The sequence below is a fragment of the Cervus elaphus genome, chromosome X (assembly GCF_910594005.1).
Source record: "Cervus elaphus chromosome X, mCerEla1.1, whole genome shotgun sequence".
In the NCBI taxonomy this organism is placed as follows: domain Eukaryota; kingdom Metazoa; phylum Chordata; class Mammalia; order Artiodactyla; family Cervidae; genus Cervus; species Cervus elaphus.
Window position 1 is genome coordinate 109,886,991 of NC_057848.1, and position 20,429 is coordinate 109,907,419.

The 20,429-nt window shown below is 45.6% G+C and overlaps 1 protein-coding gene across 13 annotated transcripts in view; it reads right to left on the bottom strand.

Annotated features, from left to right (window-relative positions):
• Positions 1–468: 468 nt before the first annotated feature.
• The window catches only part of NHSL2 (NHS like 2), a 307,579-nt gene continuing 287,618 nt past the window's right edge, over positions 469–20,429 (bottom strand). For 7 of the 13 annotated variants that reach the window (XM_043896854.1, XM_043896853.1, XM_043896856.1 and 4 more), the window contains 6 exons: positions 18,591–18,718; positions 18,087–18,282; positions 16,180–16,311; positions 12,502–14,829; positions 10,627–10,759; positions 469–9,795 (listed from right to left, as the gene is read on the bottom strand). In XM_043896854.1, the coding sequence (XP_043752789.1) occupies positions 9,471–9,795; positions 10,627–10,759; positions 12,502–14,829; positions 16,180–16,311; positions 18,087–18,282; positions 18,591–18,718 (3,242 nt within the window). In that variant the 3' untranslated portion in view covers positions 469–9,470. The remainder of the gene's footprint in view (positions 9,796–10,626; positions 10,760–12,501; positions 14,830–16,179; positions 16,312–18,086; positions 18,283–18,590; positions 18,719–20,429) is intronic. The other 6 variants (XM_043896864.1, XM_043896863.1, XM_043896860.1 and 3 more) reach the window with 2 other exon arrangements.

Genomic DNA, 20,429 nt, shown 5'->3' on the forward strand with positions numbered 1-20,429 from the left:
GATCTGAGCCATATCTGGTCTGCGTTTTTTGCTCCCAGTCCTGACTCACTCTGGTCTGCCCTGCCGGGTGGCTTCATTGAGCCAAAGAACAAAGAGGGAGTGCATGCCCTGAGCACAGTTGCTATGGCAACCTCCTCCCCTCAGGAGCCTGGTGACTGCTGCCCACTTCACCAGAGCTGTGTCTGTCTGAGACCCCTTGTTGCTTCCAGGAGTAGTTGAATGAGAATTCCTGAGACAAAGTCCTCAAGCATGGATTCCCTGCCCATATAACGTAGATTCACAGATGGATGGGTTATGTTTCTGTAAGACACTGTCCTGCATATCTGTTTTGGGCTCTCGGGGGTTTGTGAGAATCAAAGCTCATGTTTGTGGGACCCATACTTGTGTTGTTGGGAAAAGGTACTCACAAACTAGTATCTGGATAAATGAATAATTGCTACAATAAGAACCAGAGGATGAAACAGAAAATGATTTTAACAGAAAAAGTTTATTTTAAGAAGACACAAACAGCTCTAGCTATATAAAGAATACAGTTCAATTGCTGGTAGCAAGCCAATAAGGAATGCTTTTTTTTTTTTAAGGAAAAAAGAAAAAGAAAGAAAGACAAACAAGACCCTTTGTAATATCACCCCACAGAGGGCTCCCTTCCATTCTGTGTTGTAATTCCAAAAAGACTGAGATGACACTCTTCTCCTAGTTTATGTTGCTTCTTGAAATTTCATCCAGGGATACATTCTCATCACTGGGGGAACTGCCTCATCACTGTCTTTCAGTTTAGGATATTGGTCTGCAAGTTCCTATCTCCCTTATTTTTCTAGAGCGCATCACACCCACTCAGTAAGCACTGAATGGTAAGCACTAACTTAACAAAAGTCCTCCTGACTGCAGAGTACGACTAGTCAATCCTCCTTCCTCATTTTGCTTTTGGCAAGTGTGCTACTTTTGCTGCTTTAGAGTCCAGAGTACAAGCCTGGTTCCCTCAAGGCTGGAAATCCTAATCAAAAGGCAGAAAGGAACTGTTTCATGAATGCTTTTAAATAGGGAAATCCTAAAGTTACTGGTGTCTCTGATCTTTTAAAAATGTAGATTTCAGTAAGTGGGTAAATCCCTGGGCTCAAATGACAGAAAGCAAACTAAAGGTCCCCAGAAACAAAGTTCTTAGATTTAAAAAATCCTGCAGCCTGAGAGATACGTCTAAGTGACAGAATTCATACAGGATTAAAGTCCTAGCTCTCTGTATGTTGGCCTGTCCAAAACTGCCCCAGAGGAGTATCTTCAAATGGCTTCCTGGGAGAAGTGAGCATAAGCCAATGGAAAGAAGGTTTATTGACAAAAGACAAGAAAAGGGAAATGTCTCAGGAGCCCCCACTATCCCCTACTCCTTGACCAGCCCCATCAGACCTGGAACTGGACCAGAGAACTGATTAGAGAACTGGACAGTGTGTGTGTGTGTGTGTGTGTAAGATACACCAGCAAATGGGACCATCACAGTCCAGGTGGAGAAACCATGTTCTCACACACAGGCACATAACTTGTTATTCACTCGTATCCTCCAATATTTATACGAGCAAATGTGAAAGTGTGAAACTGAGCTTTATGCTCCCAAGCAGCATGAGAGGTAGAGACAGGAGTGAGATGAACAGAGATGTGGAGGAGCTTTAAGGAATCCTTTTAGAGGTTCAGAAAACAGGAGGTGGCAGTGTGTTGAATGCCTGCTGGCTGTGGTGCTGCATGGGGCATCCCAAGGAGCCTATTCCTGGGACTGGGGGTCAGGGATGCAGGCGGTTTAGGCAGGGGAAAACTGTGGACATAGAACATCTTCCATACCTCACTGGTTTCATTGCTGGGGCTGAGTCTAGAACAAGTCCAAATCACATTAAAATAGGCACATGGACATTTCAGATTTTAAAACCAGCCATTGGAACCAAGAGAGCTGGCAATTTTCCTAGGAAACTGTAGATTGAACTGGAATCTCATGGCCTGGGCCACCAGACTTTCCAGAGATGGCCCTGAACACGTGATGGAAGTATTGGGCAAAGTGGGACTGATGAGCTGGGCCAGGGGTCCCCGACCATAGTTTGGAATGAACGAAATAAGAAAACTCAAAAAACCATTCTTTCCTGCCAGCTTAACCCACACTTGAGGAAGCAGAGGCACATTAGATAACCAGTACAGGAGATCTGGAGAAAAGAATGAGGGTTCTACCCTGAGGTAGTTAGAGACAGGGACAGAGACAGAGACAAACTGAGAGAGTCTATGAAGGGCATCTGTCACAGAGTACTGGTTGGCAAGTGCAACGCCTTTCTACCCACCTCTGTGCAGGTGAGTCTGACATTGAAGTAAATGGAAGGGCAGTGTGCACATCACCCAGCACACAACCCAGTCATCACGTGGGTCACAGAAATCCCAACCCAGGAGTCAGGAAACTATGACAGGCAGGCCAATTTCAGTCTGCAGCTTTGTATAGCCCAAGAGCTAAGAATGGTATTTACATTTTTAAAGTGTTGTAAAGCAAGCAAACAAACACTAACAAAGAAGAAGACTATGCTACAGAGACCATCTGTTCCTCGCCCACAGAGTTCCTTGCCCACAAAGCCTGAAAGAGTTACTATCTGGACCTTTATAGTAACAATTTGTCAAACCTTGGTCTAGATGAAGAGGAAACTCCCACCAATCTCTGAGTATATGAAAAGGGAAACCAGAGCAGGTTCAGGAGAAGGACTGGAACAATGGGATAACTGAAAACACCACTACTTCTGACGAGTACTGCCTGCAACTCCACTAAACCACACTAGTGAGGTACACAAGAGCTTTGGAAGGAAGCCTGAGAATAGCTAAAGAGAGAGTCATGATAAGGAACATTAGGCAAAGCATGTTCTGGAAAACAGCATGCAGAGCTCAGTACTGATGAGAAAATTCAGTTATTGTTTGATAAAATTGAGATAGAGCTTGAGCCCAGGGATTGATAAAATATCAAGAAGTTTCTAGAACATAACTAAGTATCTCATGAACATCTAACAGTCTGAAACTACCTTGTAAAGTTTAATAAAGGAAGAATAAAGTAGATTCTAGGAAAGTCTATATTGGTTTGCCCTACTTTAAATAAATACCAGTTACAAAAATTCACACTGAAAAAGAAAATAGAGGCATTAGGGATATGGACAAGAGCATTTTTCATTTTTCAAAAGAAGTCACCAGAAGATGCCCTTCTGTAAGAAGCTTCTCTCCTAAAACATGGAATTTGATCTATAAAAAGTCAGTTTTTCAAATAACTCTTAGAGAAAACATCCACTGTAAAGAGTAGGGCACATATATTTAATCTGGAGGGAAATGAATGTTTCTATACTGAAAATAAGATTTGTCTTTGGATTCATGAACTAAAGAACTCTTGAACATTTTCCCTAAAGCACATATATTATTCACTGACATACCTGGGAAATTCATGTATCATAATAGTAGAAGCCAGCTGTGGGTCTTCCATAAATGCAGTGATTTGGATGAAAAAACACTGGGCCCAGAGGCAGGAGAACTGGGATTGAGGCTGGGCCCTGCCACTGCATGACCTTGCGTAAGTTATTTAACTTTCTGGGACTCAGTTTCCTCATCTGTAAGAGGAGAGGTTGGTCCCTTTCAGCACTAACATTCCATGACTACAGATAAATATAGAAATAAGATCAATACAACAATCTAGAAATAAGAGATAATCCCCAAAGTAAGCTCTGGAGTCAGTAGAAAAAAGTAGCAATGAAATATAATAAAAAGAATAAAATTTTAACTACTAGCCAGAGTAAATATATCTCATTTAAAAATTAATGAAAAGATTTGTAATTTACAATTGATTAGGAGAGGTAAGAACATACATGTTGCTATTTCTTCACCATCATACATATGGAGGAGGAGATGAGTGTCCGGTGACTTGTACAATGGGCACAATGCTGAGTTTGCATGCAGAACATTTTGTAAAATTGGACATTAAAGAGAGCTCAACACCACATAAGGAATAAAGAAAGAGTAGTTAACTAGTTGCTGCAGTTCAGAATTTTTTGCAGATTTGTTGATATCAAATTCCACAAATATGCAAAGTCTTAAAAATCAAATCTACTTCTATAAGAACCTCCCTAGAGAATAGCCACCACAGGGAAGATAGACATTTAAGGGTCGGCAGTACCAAACAAATGTAACACCTTTTCTTTTTCCTATTTGTGGATTAAAAAATCGTTTTTAAACCAAAAACAGGCCAGATGTGCTGGCTAAGTCAAATCAAAAGTTTCTGCAGGTTGAGCAAGTAGTTGATTCAATATGATAATTACTTAACACCAAATAAACATATTATCTGACGAACATGATAACATAAGTCACATGGCCGGAGATTGATCATGTAATGTAATGACAGCAGAAAAGATAGGAAAGGCTAGAATCATTTGGAGTCGTGGCTATAATGACTCAGGAGCTTGAAGAAGTAACATCACTAGAACACACACACACACACACACACACACACACACGCAGACATACACTATTCGGATACTGCTGCTGCTGGTCCTGGGACCATGCTTTGAGAACCACTGGCCTAGATTTTGGGCTTTACTGAACAGAAGTAGATATATATTTCACATAACTCATTACTTATGCAAAATTTTTTGCTAAACTTATTAAAAGTGCCTCAAATGTGTGCCTATGACCATTTCCTACTGTATTCCTCTACAAAATGTTTCAGATTATTAAAAAATTTATTTCGTATCCTTGTTAAAATCCTTATCATTTTTGCCGCCCTTTCACAAAGTTAGCTCTTTGCATCTCTTTCTCACTCTCTCATCATTTTAAATCCGTAATAGTTTAGTCACTTATAGCTGAAATACACACAAAAGCTTTGGAGGGACCGTACTCTGGAATAGATCTGGTCTCATTCTCACACCAAGAGAAAGTGGTAGCACAAAACACAGATAAGGGTTGGGGTCGAGGCTGCGTGCAGTAAAGTTGCACCTTGAGGAAGTTTAATAATCACTACTGATACCAGATGGCTGACACTGATCTGGCACTTACTGGACAGTTTCACCTTTCATAAACAAGACACATTTTCACAAACTCTTTAAATCCTTATGTTTTTTAAGTAGTAATAATTGCATTTGTGTAAAAATGTTAAGGTACAATAAGAATTATGTAGGCCTTTTTAGTGTCTTGAGTAGCCATTTCTGAGACTCCCTTGGTAGAAACTATACTGAACAGCACTGAGAATGAGAATTTAATTGACCATCAGCAATTTACTCAGATAGTTCCAGGAGATTATATTTTCTATATTTAGGAATTAGTTATCAGTGAATTTGACCTTTCCATGGTGAAAAATATACTTCTGTAACTGATAGATGCCTAAAATTCTACAAGTAGAACATCATTCCTTTGGCTTAAGGCTTTTTCCCTGTTAAAATGCAAATGACCCCCCAAAGAGGTTTCCGTAAGCCTTATAATCTCAAAGAAAAGGAATTTATTCCTTTCCTGAGAGCATGCTTTCCTTAGCAAGGAGGAGGACAAACGGGGAGGCATTCAGGAGAGTTGGTACCAAGAAGTAAGGTCTGGGGGGAATGGAGCAGAAAGAGAAGACAGAGGATGCCAATGACAGACCTCCAACTCATTCACTATTTTGCTGAAGGGCTGTCCCTGTCAGTATTCCTACTGAAATGAGTGCTAACTTGCCACTTGGAGCAGGTTACTTAGAAATCAGCCATGTTTTCTGATAATATTGAAGAGTCTTTGATGTATAGGCATACAAAGGTTTAGAACCATGGAAAAATTGATGGCAATGAAACATTTGGTGCAACAACAGATGGGGAGTTATCCTCCCCCCCTCAAATCAGAAGAAACGTACATGTCCGTAGGAAGAAGTTAAATTGATATTACTTTACAGAGTGCAAATTGCAAGGCCGGGATTAGGGTAAGGCACTTACATGGCCCTGAGAGTGGGTGCCTCCTTAAATTTTGCACCCCAGGTGCCTCACTCACCCCACTCTAGCCCTGGCCCTGGCAAATCATATTAAAGTGAAGGCTGGCCATTGTGTTACATACTTGGTGATAACTGAAGGCTGTACTGGAGGGACAGAGCACTGACTACGAACTTGTCTTTTTAGGGAATAGTTTGTTGATGAGGAAGAGAGCAGGTGCATGGACAGATCTGCTCAAACTGATGGGTCTTGTGGGATCACAACCTATGTCACTGGAGAATTAAAATGGGTGTCTGGTGACACTCCTGTTATAAGAGCCTTGCAGACTCTCCTCTGTCTTTGTACATTCAAGGTAATGTTTCCAGATCAGTAAGCTAGCATGAGCTTTTTTGCTTCCTATGATCTTGCCTCTTTAAAGGGTGAGCTGTTGGCTAGGGATGCAGTTCACAGGAATACGTACTGAGGGACAAGTTGGGGCCAGGTGGGAGACCCAGGTGAGAGACTGAGGCAGGCAAAGGACAAGAGACAGCAGCAAAGATTCCCGTTGTGCTGAGAATGACTTGTTTTCCACCCTTAACCTTTGAACCACAAACACATAATGAATACCCACCAAGGGCAAAGTGCTCTTAGCTACCGATTAACCTCCTCCCCTGGGGATGACTACCTCTACCCCTGACTAGACAGAAGTCAGTCCAGCAGAGAATCCTGCTGCTATTAGTTGGAATCAGAGGAAACAAAGGGACAGAAACAACTTGAATAGGAAGTTGATTTCCTGGGGCTAACTTCATTTCATCTGAATCCCTTCTGTATTCCACCTTCCAAAATTATTATTTTTATTCACACAAGTAATAGTGGCAACAGTGGGTTTTCTGAAAGCCTTACTGGAAGGGGCTTTCTGCCTCTCTTCTCTAGTCTTGGCAGAGTAGGTGCAGAAGGCAGCAAACACTGCGGCTTGTGCCTGGATGGGAGACAGAGTTGGTGTTATGATAAACAAGGGGAAGCAAAACGTTGAGTGCTAGGACTAGGAGAGCTGTCTGGTATGATGTTCATCAAAGATTGACAGAAATTCTATAGTTTGGTTGTTTGTTTAGGACTAGGTCCACCTGTTGCAATATTAAATGATTATTACCAGTCCTCAATGTTACCTCTGACCACACCATCTCTGCCCCGAATCCTTTTCTGCTAATGGGAACAACACTGGGTATTGGAGGGCCATAGTAAAGATGTATAAGACTTTCTAAAAATTGCAGGCATGCAGAATATTGCAGAGGAAAGCAAGACAGGGTAATTGAAAAACGTCAAGATGTCTGGGTATTCGGCTTTAGAATCTTTGGGGAAAACCACCAGAGGCAGCAAAATGAGGGGAGAGACAAAAGTGGCAAACAAGAAGCTTCCAAAAAAGTCAGCAGAAGTAACAAGTCCTATACGATGTGAGTCTCATACTCTGTTTTATAGCTCATAATGGTTCAAGAGTAGACGGCCCAGGCAGTCTTTCACGTTTGTTAGGCAAAAGAACGAACACTCCATTTCCCCCACAGAGGAAAATGTTTCTGTCCTTTGAAATTCTGAGTCGAGGGCAGACAAGTGTGGTATTTGTATATAAATTAAGACTAGGAATGAATCTTATTTTACTTCAGGCAAAACCTCTGAAATCTGGTCAGGGCCTTTGAACCAACTAGTTGGAATGCTTTCAAAAGCAACTGAGCTTTTGGTAACTGTCTATTATTTGAAGTAGCTTCTGTCTAAATCAGGGGGAGGTGCTAATGGTAAGGGAGTGGATGGGCCTGGTCTGTACTCAGAAGTCTAGAATTCCAAACTGTACCAACCAAGGGCCCAGGCCTAGGCCTTCTCTGTGAGAGGCCCAAGTCCCCTCAGCACTTAGTGTGGTTTTCCAGCTGCTCTGTCTGCTGTGTGGGCAGCTGGGCTAAAGGGTTTGCTTCTTATTGAGACCTATCAAAATCAAGATCTGCTTGTCTCTGGGGGGACGTTTCCACATCCTCCAAGAGGCTGACCAATGAATCTGTTGGGTAGAGGGTGAAGGAGGAAGAGGTCAGGATACCCTCTTTGTGAATTTCATTTGACTTTTTTTCCCTCTTGGGAATGGCGGACAATTAATTTTCCATTATTGGTCAGCCAGTTTTCTTGGTTCAAAGCTGTCTGTTTTCCCCCTCAACCTCTCAGAAACCAGACATATGAAAATCAAATGAATCACGGTTCTTGCTTTGCTTAGAAAATTGAACTGACAAGAATAGTTAGTGTCTATAAGCTTTGGTAGGGGGTGGGGGGAAGGGGTCACAATGATTGTTCTGGTGCTCTGTCAGCATCCTATTTAACAAAGTTCTTACTTTCTCCCCTAGCATGGTTAATTGAAAACTGGTCAAACAGCAGAACCTAAATGGCAAAAAGTAGCCCTTTTTTGGGGGGTTATGGACCACAGTAACTTGCAAGGCTGCCTTTCAGATTTTCGATCTATCCTTTTAGTGTGTATGTTCTCGGCTTGGGAACAGAGGAAGATTTCCTTCAAACAAAATAAAACCAACCACAAACCACAATCTGAACTGAATGGTGGTGGGCAAGCTACACTTACTTTCTCTCCTCCTTGAGCCTCTGAAGATGCTCTTCCTTCAGCTAATGACTTCATGTAATGAATGCTATATGCAAATGAAACCAGAGTTCTTCAAATGCAGCATGAGCTGGGCACAGACACTAGCTATCGTTGGTGGCAGACACTTGAAGGATCTCAAAGCACATGTGTGAGTTACCTTGGGTAGATGTGAGTGAACAGATGACTGCCTTGTTTGTTGACTGAGCTTGGTTCATCCAAAGCAACCCAGTTCTGATCTTTTCTAGCAGAGGAGTGAGGAGGGGGAGGTCTATATGTTTACTGAAACTCATCACCCTGATCTCCGTGTAGACAATCAAACTGAAAAAGGCATGAAGTTCAGGACAGAGTCACATTCATATTTTGCACTACAAAAGCCATCCAATCAACCCCATGCCGAAATAAGTGCACACCTGCAAACCTCTCATGGGAGAGAGTTATACTGTGGTTGAAGAGGCATTAGAGTCCTTCTGTTTCTCCACACAAGGTCATCAGGGCCTTGATGGGAAAGTGAATAATCAGCATTGGCACCCTATATCCCCTGGGTTTGGCAGCCCTCAAACTGCTCTCTCACTGCGCCCCTCAGTGACAGGAGCCAGGGATGGAGCAGTCTGGTGATTGGTTGAAAAGATGGCACGTGTGCCCTTGCATCTGAGAATTTCTTCTAAGTGCATACCACTGGAGGAAATAAGGAGAAAATTTGTACTCAGTAATGGCAAGATTTTAAGTAGGAAAATGTAAAATGTCTGAAGATGATTAAAGTGCCTGATAAATTTAGTTCTAGATGTGGCCTCTCTCCTGCTGTCCAGAGTGTAAGTTAACGTCAAAGAAATGCAGGCTTTTTTGTTATGTTCTTTTTCAAAACCCTCTTTTCCTCTTCCCCCTTCTCTACTCAAGTTTAGTAACTAAACCTTGCTTGCTGAACCCAGGGCTTAGGTACTGGGGTTATCAGGGGTTTTGTAGTCTTTTGAAAATTGTGCAATAATTCGCCGAGCCAGTGGGTTAGTGGTCTTCAGCAGTTCGGCTGCTGAGGGGCGGGACCTTGGAGTTGCCTTGCTTCCCTTCTTCTGTAGCAAGGCCTTGAAATCATCATTTCTGCCAGCATCTAGGTTGGCACTGCCGCTTGACCCTGCAGAGGCAGCCAACTCACTGACCGGAGACTCAGGTGGGTTCCTTACTGGTGAGTGGGAGCTTGGTCGGCTGCTGCCAGCAAAGGTCTCACCAGGTTCCTTCCAGCCAAGCAGCTTTCTTTTGGACCTAAATAAGAGAAAGTGTGCTTTCAGTGAATTCATGCGCAAACATTTTCTACTGCTTCATATAGTGTCATGAGTGTCAGTGACATGACCTGGGAACAAACTGGGAGCTTTGTGAGCAGTTGTACTACCAGCTTTCTCTTTCTCTGCCAAGTCCTCAGAGTTCCTCCTGTCCCTATACTCCTTTCAATGTCCATGTATGGAGTCACTGGGCCTGTGCCTACTGGCTCAGTCCTGCCCAGGTTCTGGGACCAAGGAAGAATTTAAGGAGTCAAGGCTAGTAGCTCAGTGACTCTGAATCAAGACAGTCTGGGAGCTGATCCTGTTCTGAACTTGTGCTCCAACTCCAGTAACTGGGCTCTTTCCAGTTTCCTCACTATTGAATCCCTGCTTTGTGCCCCAGTCCAATAACTGGGTCCCCGTGTGGTCATCCTTTGGCTAAGTTCCTACTTTGATGCTCAGCCTGGTGTCCCACTTTACTTTTTGATGAGGTTTTTTTTTTTTTTTTTTGGTACAGGAATTCTGTGAAGGGTTAAACGTCTCTGACTGTAGGCAGAGCTGTGAGAGAGCAGATGGAGCCACAATAGGCCATGTGGTTGCTAAGAGACGAGGGGCCTCTCACTCCGCACCTGGTCCTCCCTTCCCTGCCTGCCCCTCCTCCACTTCACCCGAAGATGTCAGTGAATCAGAGATGTGAGGCCCTGGTCTGTGTTCACATACGTGGACATCTGAACTTAGTCTCCAGTTTCCACTCTAATGCTTAGAGGTAGCAGTTTTTCTTCTGGTATAAGGAGAGAAGGCAATTATAATGGGAATTAAAGAAATTGGTCCAGACCTGTGGATCACAGTAAATAAATCTTCAGTTGTACGTGAAGCCACAAACACGTCATCATCATCTTCTGCAATCCATTCGGCTGTTTTATCACTGATTACACTTTTTTCTTCAGTGCTTGGTTCCATCGAACTCCCTAGGCATAAAAACCAGAAAGAATTACTTTGACCACAATCATTAGGACAAAGCACATTCTCAGATGTATTTCATCTGATGTTCAGAGCAACTCTGGGAGGGCAGCAGGGCAGAGACTTGCTGTTTCCATTCTGCAGAGAACAAGATGTTCCAAAGGTTAGTGATTTGGCCTGCGCAATGTGGAGGGAGTGATGAAGACCAGCCTGGGTCCCTGTTTTCTCGTGCCTTTTCCATTACAACAATGCTCAGGTTGCCTGAGCATTCTCTTGTTTTAACTGTATCATTTTTAAAACTCAAGGAGCTGAGAACAATCTAAAGCAATGACTCAACCAGTGGGTGGAAGTGGGACCTATCTGAATCTCAGAGGGAGCCTGTGGAGTTTGAGGAAGCAGATTCTAAAATTACTTGTGGCTTTGATTTGTTTGCTTGTTTCAGTTACAATGATTTAACTTATGTTGAAAATCCAATTCAGCTTAAGGAAGGCCATAAAATTTTGATGTTTGTGTTAAGCGTTTCAAAAAGGATGAGAAACACAGACGAACCTGGAGGACATTATGTTAAATGAAATAGCCAGTCATCAAAAGACAAATAGTATATAATTCCACTTACATGTGGTCCCTAGAGGAGTCAAATTCATAGAGACAGAAAGTAGAAGAGTGGTTGCCAGGGGCTGGGGGGAGAGGATGATGGGTAGTTATTGTTGACTGGGTACTGACTTCAATTTTGCAAGATGTAGAGAGTTCCAGAGATGAATGGTGGTGATGGTTGCACAACACTATAAATGTGCTTGACACCTACTGAACTGTGCACTTAAAAGTGGTTGCATGCATGCTAAGTTGCTTCAGTCTTGTCCAACTGTTTGCAACCCTATGGACTAGAGCATACCAGGCTCCTCTGTCCATGGAATTCTCCAGGCAAGAATACTGGAGTGGCTTGCCATTTCCACCTCCAGGGGATCTTACTGACCCAGTCATTGAACGCATATCTCTTCTGTCTCCTGCATTGGCAGGTAGGTTCTTTACCACTAGTGCCACCTGGGAAGCCCTCAAAATGGTTAAGATGGTAAATTCTACATTATGTGTATTTTACCACAGTTAAAGCAAAAAAAGACAAGAAAAAAAAAAAAAAACCCAAAAGGATAAGAAATATCATCTAGCTTGGTCTTATGGTTCCAGGCAGAGATAGGCTCGAACCATCCAAGAAAGTGACCCCCTTTCCTCTAGAAAACACTAAGAGAAGCTGCTGGTGGTAAAATATTACACTGCTTGAAGCCCACCAGCCTGCTATGGCACTTGAACTCAGACTGGGAGGGTACTTAATCCCATGAATGAAACTAAATTTAGTGGAAGCTGGTGAAAAGTGCTGTCTAGTGAGATGGAGAGACTGTTCCTAGGGCAGGAGATGCCTGCCTGAGGAGGAAGATGGGTTCCTAAGGTCCTAGGGTGCTGAGACCTAGTTTGATTTCATTAGTTCACCACTGGGGGTTCCAGGGTATACTGTTCCATACTGTCCCATACTCCACTGATCGCTGTGGAAACCCCCCTGACCCTCGGATCAGTCCTGATCCCAAGGGCAGTGAGACCAATTTAGAGTAACTCAAACCTCAAGAGGTGTCCCCTCTTGATTTGGTCACCCTGGGATCAGGCTCATTTTCTGGGGGCATTTGCTTCTGCCTCTGGCACCCCATCCTCACTCTTGTCTCTTCTGGGATTGAAAGGAAAAGCCCACAGACATTTTACTAACCTGGAGGACTTGCTTCCCTTTCACTGTTGGACTGTGGCATTGAGGTCATCCTTGTACCAGTAGATGGCAGGTGGTCATCAGTTGGGAGACACTTGGCATCTTCCTCCAGGGTGATGATGGGGCTGAGGGGCAGTCTTGGTTCAGTCACATAGGCCTCCACTTGAGCCGTGGGTGAAGTGAGAGGCAGGTACAGCACGCTGGGCTTTTTTGGTACAGGAGGCGGAATCTTGCCTTTCTTTTTCTCAACTTCCTCTTGGCTCTGGAGGCTAATTCTTTCAGGCAGGGCTCTCCCCTTAGGGCCCTCATCCTCCATACTTCCCTGGGGAGGTTGCTGTGTTCCTGAGAAGAAAGCACCAGAGGAACTGGCAAAAGGCGTGAAAACAAGAGATGAGGGTGCTGTGGACTCCCCTGGGCTTCTGCTCTCAGGGAAGCTGGAGGACTTTGATTTCCGCACCACTGTGTAGATATCTTGAGGCAGTGGCCTTATGTGCTGAATTGAACTCTTAGGAGTCATAGCCAAGGTAGGCGAAGTTAGTGGGTACTCCTCGGGGACAGATGGTGGCTTGTGGACTAAGCTTGGAGGCCTTCGGGCCAGAGGGGGCTTCTCGGCTATGGGAGGTTTCATCTTCCTCTCTGGCAAGGTAAAGACTTCAGCTCCTGACTCCTCAGCATAGTCAGGGCTCTCAATGTCATCTTCCAGCTCAGACTTGCTGACTGACCTCAGGCGAACAGAACGTAAGTCAGACTGAGTAACCATGGGCATGATTGGCTGGTTGGGGCTAGTTTTCTGGGCCAGCTTGGCCCCAAAATTTGTATCTGAGTGATGCTGGCTCACCTTGTTTTTGCTTCGGATTGAGATACTCATCCCAGACAGATCCAGGTTGGTTGAAGAGGTCAATGGTAGGTCAAACGATAGCCGTGACTTGGACATTTTCTCCATTGGTGATGTTGGGGGTAGTGATGACTTCCTCTCAGGTACCACTGGACGCACCCGGACACTGCTGCTTGAAGGGGGCAAGTGGCCCAGGGTCAAGGACATGGAGACAGTGGGTGTTGGTGTCTCTGACTGGCTGGAGTATCCACTGGATGGTGACATCAGCCCAGTAGGCCTTCCTGGTGAGGATACCTCCCTGGCCTCCACCTCGATGGAAAGTTGGGAAGGCGTCGTGGCTCTGGAAGTGGAAGGGGAAGCAAGAGACTCTGAGCTGCCCTGAACTTGGGTGCATTCAATGACTGTGGTGCCAGTGGCAGTGCTGGAGCTGGACAAGGACTGGTAGGTGTCACCAGACTTCCAGTCAGTAAGATACCAGTGATGGGCGAATTGTGTACCTTCTGGGTCTTTGAAGGTTGGCACAGCTGGGTGACCCTGAGTATCTGGGTGGGATGAGTGATGTCCTTGGTGTTCCAAGGATAGACAAAGGCTCCTGGGCCTCTGGTCCTTGGGTAGTACTGACCCACCTTCTGGCAAGAGGACTGGTTCATCTTTGACCAGTGAGACACTGCGAGTTGGAGGGGAAGGCTTCTTCTTGGCCTTCTTGAGTGAGATGCTCTTGGACCTCTGCCTTCTGTGATGGGCCTCCTGTTGGGCACTGAGGGAGGCAATGTTGTCAGCACTGTTACTGCCCTCAGAACTCGTACTGGCATAAGGTAGGGCACAGGCTTCACTGGCCTTCTGCTCCTCCTCATAGTCCACATCCATGGTACCTGTATCTGTGGGTACAGACAGTGACCGCTCCCGGAACCTGCTGGCCCCACCTGGGCCGGTCTCCAGCCTTGAGGTACCACTGGTCAGAAGGCCAATCTTGGAGGGTCGTTCTGATACTTGGCTTCGTTGAGTAGGATGCTGAGAGTAGCCAGCAGGCCCACTGCATCCTGCTGGGATATCACGAGTGACAAAGAGTGTAGCAGCCTCCTTAGGAACAAGAGGTGGCAGTGTATGCAGAGAGACCCAAGAATTCCCAGAGGAAGGATTTTTTCCATTTTCATTGACTTGACTGCTCTGAGTGGTGGCACTTGGAGTCACATAGGTAAAAGCATCTCCCTTCCAGGAAGCGGAGAATGTCGATTCTGTTGGTCCATTGCAAGAACCAGGAATGCTATACACCATTCCCATGTTCTCCATTCCAGGGGGTTTTGTGGCACCCCATGCTTGGAGAGGTTCTTCCGGATGACTAGAAGGATTTCTTAATACTGGTGAGGTGAGATTTGGGAACCGAGCTTCCTGACTGAGTGCAACTCTTCCATGAACACTTTCTGGAACTGAATGGCTGGGCCTGATGTCTGAGGTGGTAGAGTGGGCCACACTGCCTGCTGGGCTGTTGCTGTGACCTGGAGGAGGTAAACACAGAATGTTAGTGGTATGGTTAGGGATCCCCCAGCAGCAGCTGTCATCAAAGAGACGGGATCACCAATTTTTTGTCAAGAAGCATTTGCCAATAGCTTGGTCAGAATTCCTTGGTTCTTCCTTTCCATAGTTGAGGATGCTGGGGGAGGTTGAGTCCTTACCCATTATCACACAGTGAGTCACAGGGTGCCCTTGAATTGTCCAGATGGCTGCCAAAGACTTTCCAGCTTTTTGTAAAAAATTATTTTTTTAATTGAAGGATGATTGCTTTACAACATTGGTTGGATTTTTGCCATACATCAACATGAATCAGCCATAGGAGGGAGGTTCAAGACGGAGGGGACATATGTACATCTCTGACTTTCCAGCTTTGAATATGCCTTTCAGAGCTGAAGTAGCATGTGGGACAGCCATGTTTTTCCCCCCCAGGTTTCCACCCCAGGCTCAGGAAGCCACCACAGCCCTCAGCATTCACCTCTCCAGAGATGAGAGCAGAGGCTTTCAAACTGATAAAGGACAGCAGTGTGACCTTCAGTTCCAGCAGCACATTGGGAGTATGCCACAGCTGAAAAGTTCAGAGTTTGGTTGCATTCTTGACTTTTTAGATTGGCAACAGGAGAAAGTGAGGATAACTTACAATGTGAGGAAACCATTCAGATGTTGAAAACCCCCAAAGGTTTTCTCATATACATAACAATTATTATGATGAATGAAGGATGACGATGAAGATGACTACTCTCATGATAATTTATAATAACAGCCACTGTTTGCTGAACACATACCATATACCAGGCACATGATAGGAAAATTACATACAATAACTCTAATCCTCACGACCACTCCATGGGTTGGAATCATCATTCCCATTCACAGATGAAGAAGCTGAGGCTCAAAGAGGTTAGGGAACTTGGCTAAGGCCTCACAGTTAGTAAGTGGAGAGGCCAGAATTTGTACACATTTCTCTGGTCTGCGCTTTTTGGATGGCATTCATTTAATGGCAGTAATGGTTTTGTGAAGATGCTACTTTTAGTGATGATTTCCTTCTTTATCCGCCTAAAGTTGACATATATAGCTATATTCTACTTAAAATGGGAAACAATAACATAACAAATTTATTAGACTGGAGATCTCCTGTCCATTTTCAGTTGCTGCCCTTTACAAAAGGCTTTTGGTTATCCTTAATTACTATTAATATATTGCCTTTTTCAAGATGTCCAAAGTCCCCCTCTCCCCCAATCACTCCTGTTCTCTATCACAGCAATAACACTTGGGTTGCAGAAATGGTAAGAGTGAGCAAAGGAAAAGGTTTGGGGGATCAGCTATGGTGGGGTCACCTTGGTCTCGCTGGGAATAGTTAGAGAATCCAATAATGGTCCGCCTCCGCCTCAGGGTGGACTTGGGGTTCACGGCTGTCTCTGTGTTAAACAACGAGTGTCGCAAACTTGCATGTTTATCAAACTGCTGCCCTGTAGCCAAAATAAAGACACTTGGGTGCATCCTGGTTTCTGTTCACAGTATGGTAGAAACTGGCCTGAGGTAGAGAGAAGGGATGATGGCAGTAGCGATGAGAATGAATAGCATTCAGGCAGGTGACCCTTCTTCCCCATCCCTCCCATCTTGGCCCTGGGCACCCGCAGCTCCAAAGCATGCATGCTGAAATTCAGAGGTCCACCCTGGGGTTACCTGTGAGTCTTAGGTGGCTGAGAGCTGTGGTTTTCAACCCTGGTTTTATATCAAAATAAACTGGGTGGTTTTTCAAACTCCAACAACTGGACCCCATCTCAGAACACTTAACACTCTGGGAATAGGGCCCAGGTAGAAGCATTTTCTCAGACTCCCCAGGTGATTGTTCAGATGTACCACCTGGGGTGAGAACCCCTGAAGTGGAGAGACAGGTTGAGACTAGATGTTGTTTGATTGCAATCTTTTCTCAGAGAATGCTTTAACTTGGGCCAATGAGTGTCTCCAAGAAATTGCCCCATCCTGGCATCCAGGAAGCAGTCAGATAACCTGCCCTCCAGCCCCCTGATCACGTTTGATCAAAGTTCGCCCTGCGTGGTAACTGAGATCTACTTATGTCAAAGCACCAGCTCAGTCTTTGCTTCTGTGGAGTTGCTAGGGCAAGGACAAGGTGAGGGCAGTGGAGTGAAGTTTGCTGCTTCCCACCACTGTCTCTCTTTCAGCGGCTGGCTAACCAAACCCTCCCCTCTTAGTCCCATGGACACATAGCTACCCCCCTCCCCAGCAAGTGGCTCTGTGGACAAAACACAGGGCCAGCCTCACTGACGGCAAGGTAGAAGTTCAAAAACAAAGTGCCCACCATCACTTTGTGAGCTTTTCCTCTCAGCCCCCACACTTTTGGGTACATCTCCTGAGGCTCTGGGCTCTGTTTCCTGCCTCTGATTTCCCGAGATGACACCAGTGGCAATGGATGACCTCATATCCAGGGAGTATCACCAACTGTGGCCAGAGCTGTCCTTATCATCTTCATCAACTTTTTCCAGCACACCACAGGCCAGTGCTGGCTCACAGGGTGCCTCTGGTCCCCTTGGGTTAGGAGGTCTTTATCTCATCAAGTTGTTGGCCCTATCTCCTTCTGAAATGGTTGACCTTCCTCCTCTTCCACTTATAGCTGGTGAAGTGTGGTGAATGAATTAATAATGGGCATGGTACAGGGTTCCACATGTCCCCAGAGAAAAAGCCAGCTGAGCTGTGTACAGTATTTTTCCCATCTCAAGGTAGTACCAGGTTCCTCTTTGATCTTGCCCATTAGGAGGAAGCCCACCCCCACTAGGAGACTGAGTGACGACTCAAAGTGCTGCAATGCCCTTGGTCTGTGCTCTGTCTGATCTTACTATTTACCACCAGCACCCTGAACCCCACATGTCCCCTGAAACTCCTATCTGTGTGCTCCAAACCCAGCTTCTGACACCAAACATAACTCATACACTCTAAGTTTCCACAATGCTCCAAAGAGTACACAAATTCATAAAGTTTTAGAGTTTTCTGGTAAGAGAGTTTCCTTTGCCATCAAATGGTCTCAGTTAGCGTGGCAGGGCCAGTAGAAAGTGAAGAAAGAGCATGCCTCCATTCCCTGGTGAGATCCACGATCTTGACAGTGCAGGGTGAGCCAGTAGCAAAGAAAGTCTTGCTCCCTCCCCCAGCACCCAGTGCATTTGGACAGGATGATCTATAGTTGGCATAGAGGGAAGCAAACAGAGGTGATGCTAAGCAACTCTACCGGAGACGTTGATGGGCACGATGTCAGAGTGTGTGGGACAAGACTGAAGCCACCGCTTCTCCTCTAGGATGGGCAGAGGAAAGGGGCTATTCCAGGCAGCTTGCTTGTCGGCTGTGGTAGGCAGGCTCAGGGAGGCCTCAGGGGCCCTCACACCCTGCATGGTAGTCTCATCCTCGCTCAGCTGCCATTTTGTGGGCTGTTGGGAAAGAAGGTGATGGGAAGGGTGTGCTTCCAACTTGAGATGGGCTGTGCCCACAGGATGGCTGTCTAGACAGGGTGGTCAGAGGCTTCATCGGGGAGGCAGGAGAGCTTTTGGATAGGCTGCCAGGCCAGATGCCTGCTGTGCAGGGCCCACCTCAGTGGGGCCTCGGGATGGCTCTACTGGTGAGCAGAGGTAAGTAGCAGCTTCCAGTGGGTAATGAAAGTTGTTTCAGGTCCCCCATCAATGGTCGTGGGGCAAGCTCTGCATGCTGGCTCTCCCAAGTGGGGGAAGAGGCAACTCACCATCAGTACAAACTCCAGACGCCTGGCAGACTGGAGCCTTGGGCTGGGGGTGGGCTCAGGGGCCTCATCAGCAGAGCGGAAGGTCTGCCCCAGAAGTCTGGCCTCCGAGTACTGTTCCTCATATTCTTCTGAAAAACAGCACAGTGGATACACACTCTAGGGAGACACGGCCAAGCGCCGGGCTGGGGAAGGACCACAAGCTGGGGGCTCCTGCTCTAGCTGCCAGGTCTGACTCGTGTTGTTTCTTTAGGTTAGTTCCCAGTGTCTGAGCCTCTGGATTCAGGAATGGAAAAATGCCTACTTCCTACGAGGAGAAAAGAGAGTCAACGGATTTGAGTTGTGCTGGTTCCGGGACTAAGCCTTTGTCTCCATGGCCCCCCATGATAAGTGTTCAACTCAGGGAAGAGACTCAGGATGCAGATGTCTTTGGCCACTCTTTGCTCCAAGGCCCTCTCTTTGAAGCCCTGCAGCTCTTTAGGTTTTTACGCAATCCTACCAGGGACATGACCTGTGTGAAGCACAGAGAAATTTGCCTTGGGAATTTCAATGTTGAACATTCCCTTGGATGCCAAGAACTCTTACCTCAGCCTCTGAGGGTTTGGTTCCCTGCACCTTAGCCCCACTATGGTGGAGGGCAATGTCAGTTCCAGGGGGGCTAAGGTGAAAGAGAGGGAAGGTGGAGGTAGTGGCAGAGGAGAAAGAGAAGTTGAGGGGCATTGTCAGGGAATAAGAAGGATGCAGAAGATTTGAATGGGTTTTATTTAAGTGATGGATTCAATGAATGAAGGAAGTGAGGCTAAAGAACCAACAGTGCTTGCACATTCAGACAGAGACTTGAATCATAGAAACTTGGAGTCAGGAGGGGCCTCGAGGGTTCCCTGGTCCAACGTTTCATTCTGGGCTCCCGTTTCCTCCTCAGCAGCCCTTCCAGGTGTTTCTTCAGCCTCCATACACACCTGCCTGCAGAGAAGGGAAGCAGCCTTCCTCCCAAGGTGGCTCATTCCATCCAAGGACAGTTGGGACTGTCAGGCATATGGAAAGTTCTTCCTTATCTTGAGGTGAAATCTACCTCCCCCTAGGTTTCCACCCACCTGTCCTCATTCTGCCCATGGTGGTAACACAGAGCACACTGACTCTTTCTGCATGGCAGCTCCTCTCATCAGAACACAAGGTTCACGGTGTCCCTTGGAATCTTGCTTCTCTAAGCTGGCCACTGCCCTGGCAGGGAGGTGGGGGTCATGGCTGTTGTCCAATTGGGTGGCCACTCTAAAGTTTTCTCTTCTCCATAAAAGTTAGCCTTTGTTGGTAATGCATAAATGACAGCTGGTAAGACCTCTTTTCGCTTTTAATGTTCACTCAACAAATGCCCTCTTGTGGATCCAGCCCTATGCCAGGTGCTCCCAGAAACCTGAGAGTTCTAAGAGATGTGATTCTTTACACTGAGAAGCCCAGTCTGGTTAGGTGGACAAAATATATACCTGGGATTAGCAGAAGAATGAGTAAATGAACAAATGAAAGGAAAATCAGTTAGAACTATACAAGTCCTTTTGAGCTAGATGGTACAAAGGGCCTTGTATGAGTGCTTAGGGAGGGAATCATGCAAAGTGCAGAACTAGTGTTAAAGGTCTTTTTGGAATCAGCAAGCATAGAACTTGGAAGAAAGTATAAGGATTGGAGTGAGGAAGAGGGAGGAAGGGCTTCTATGCTTGGAAAAGAGCCTCGAGTGGGACAATGAGTGCCTGGAGGGTATAAGGAGCTTGTAACTAGCACTGGGGTTTTATTTGTATTTTTTTCTTGAGATCGAATTTACCTATAGTAAAGTACACAAATCTTCAGTGT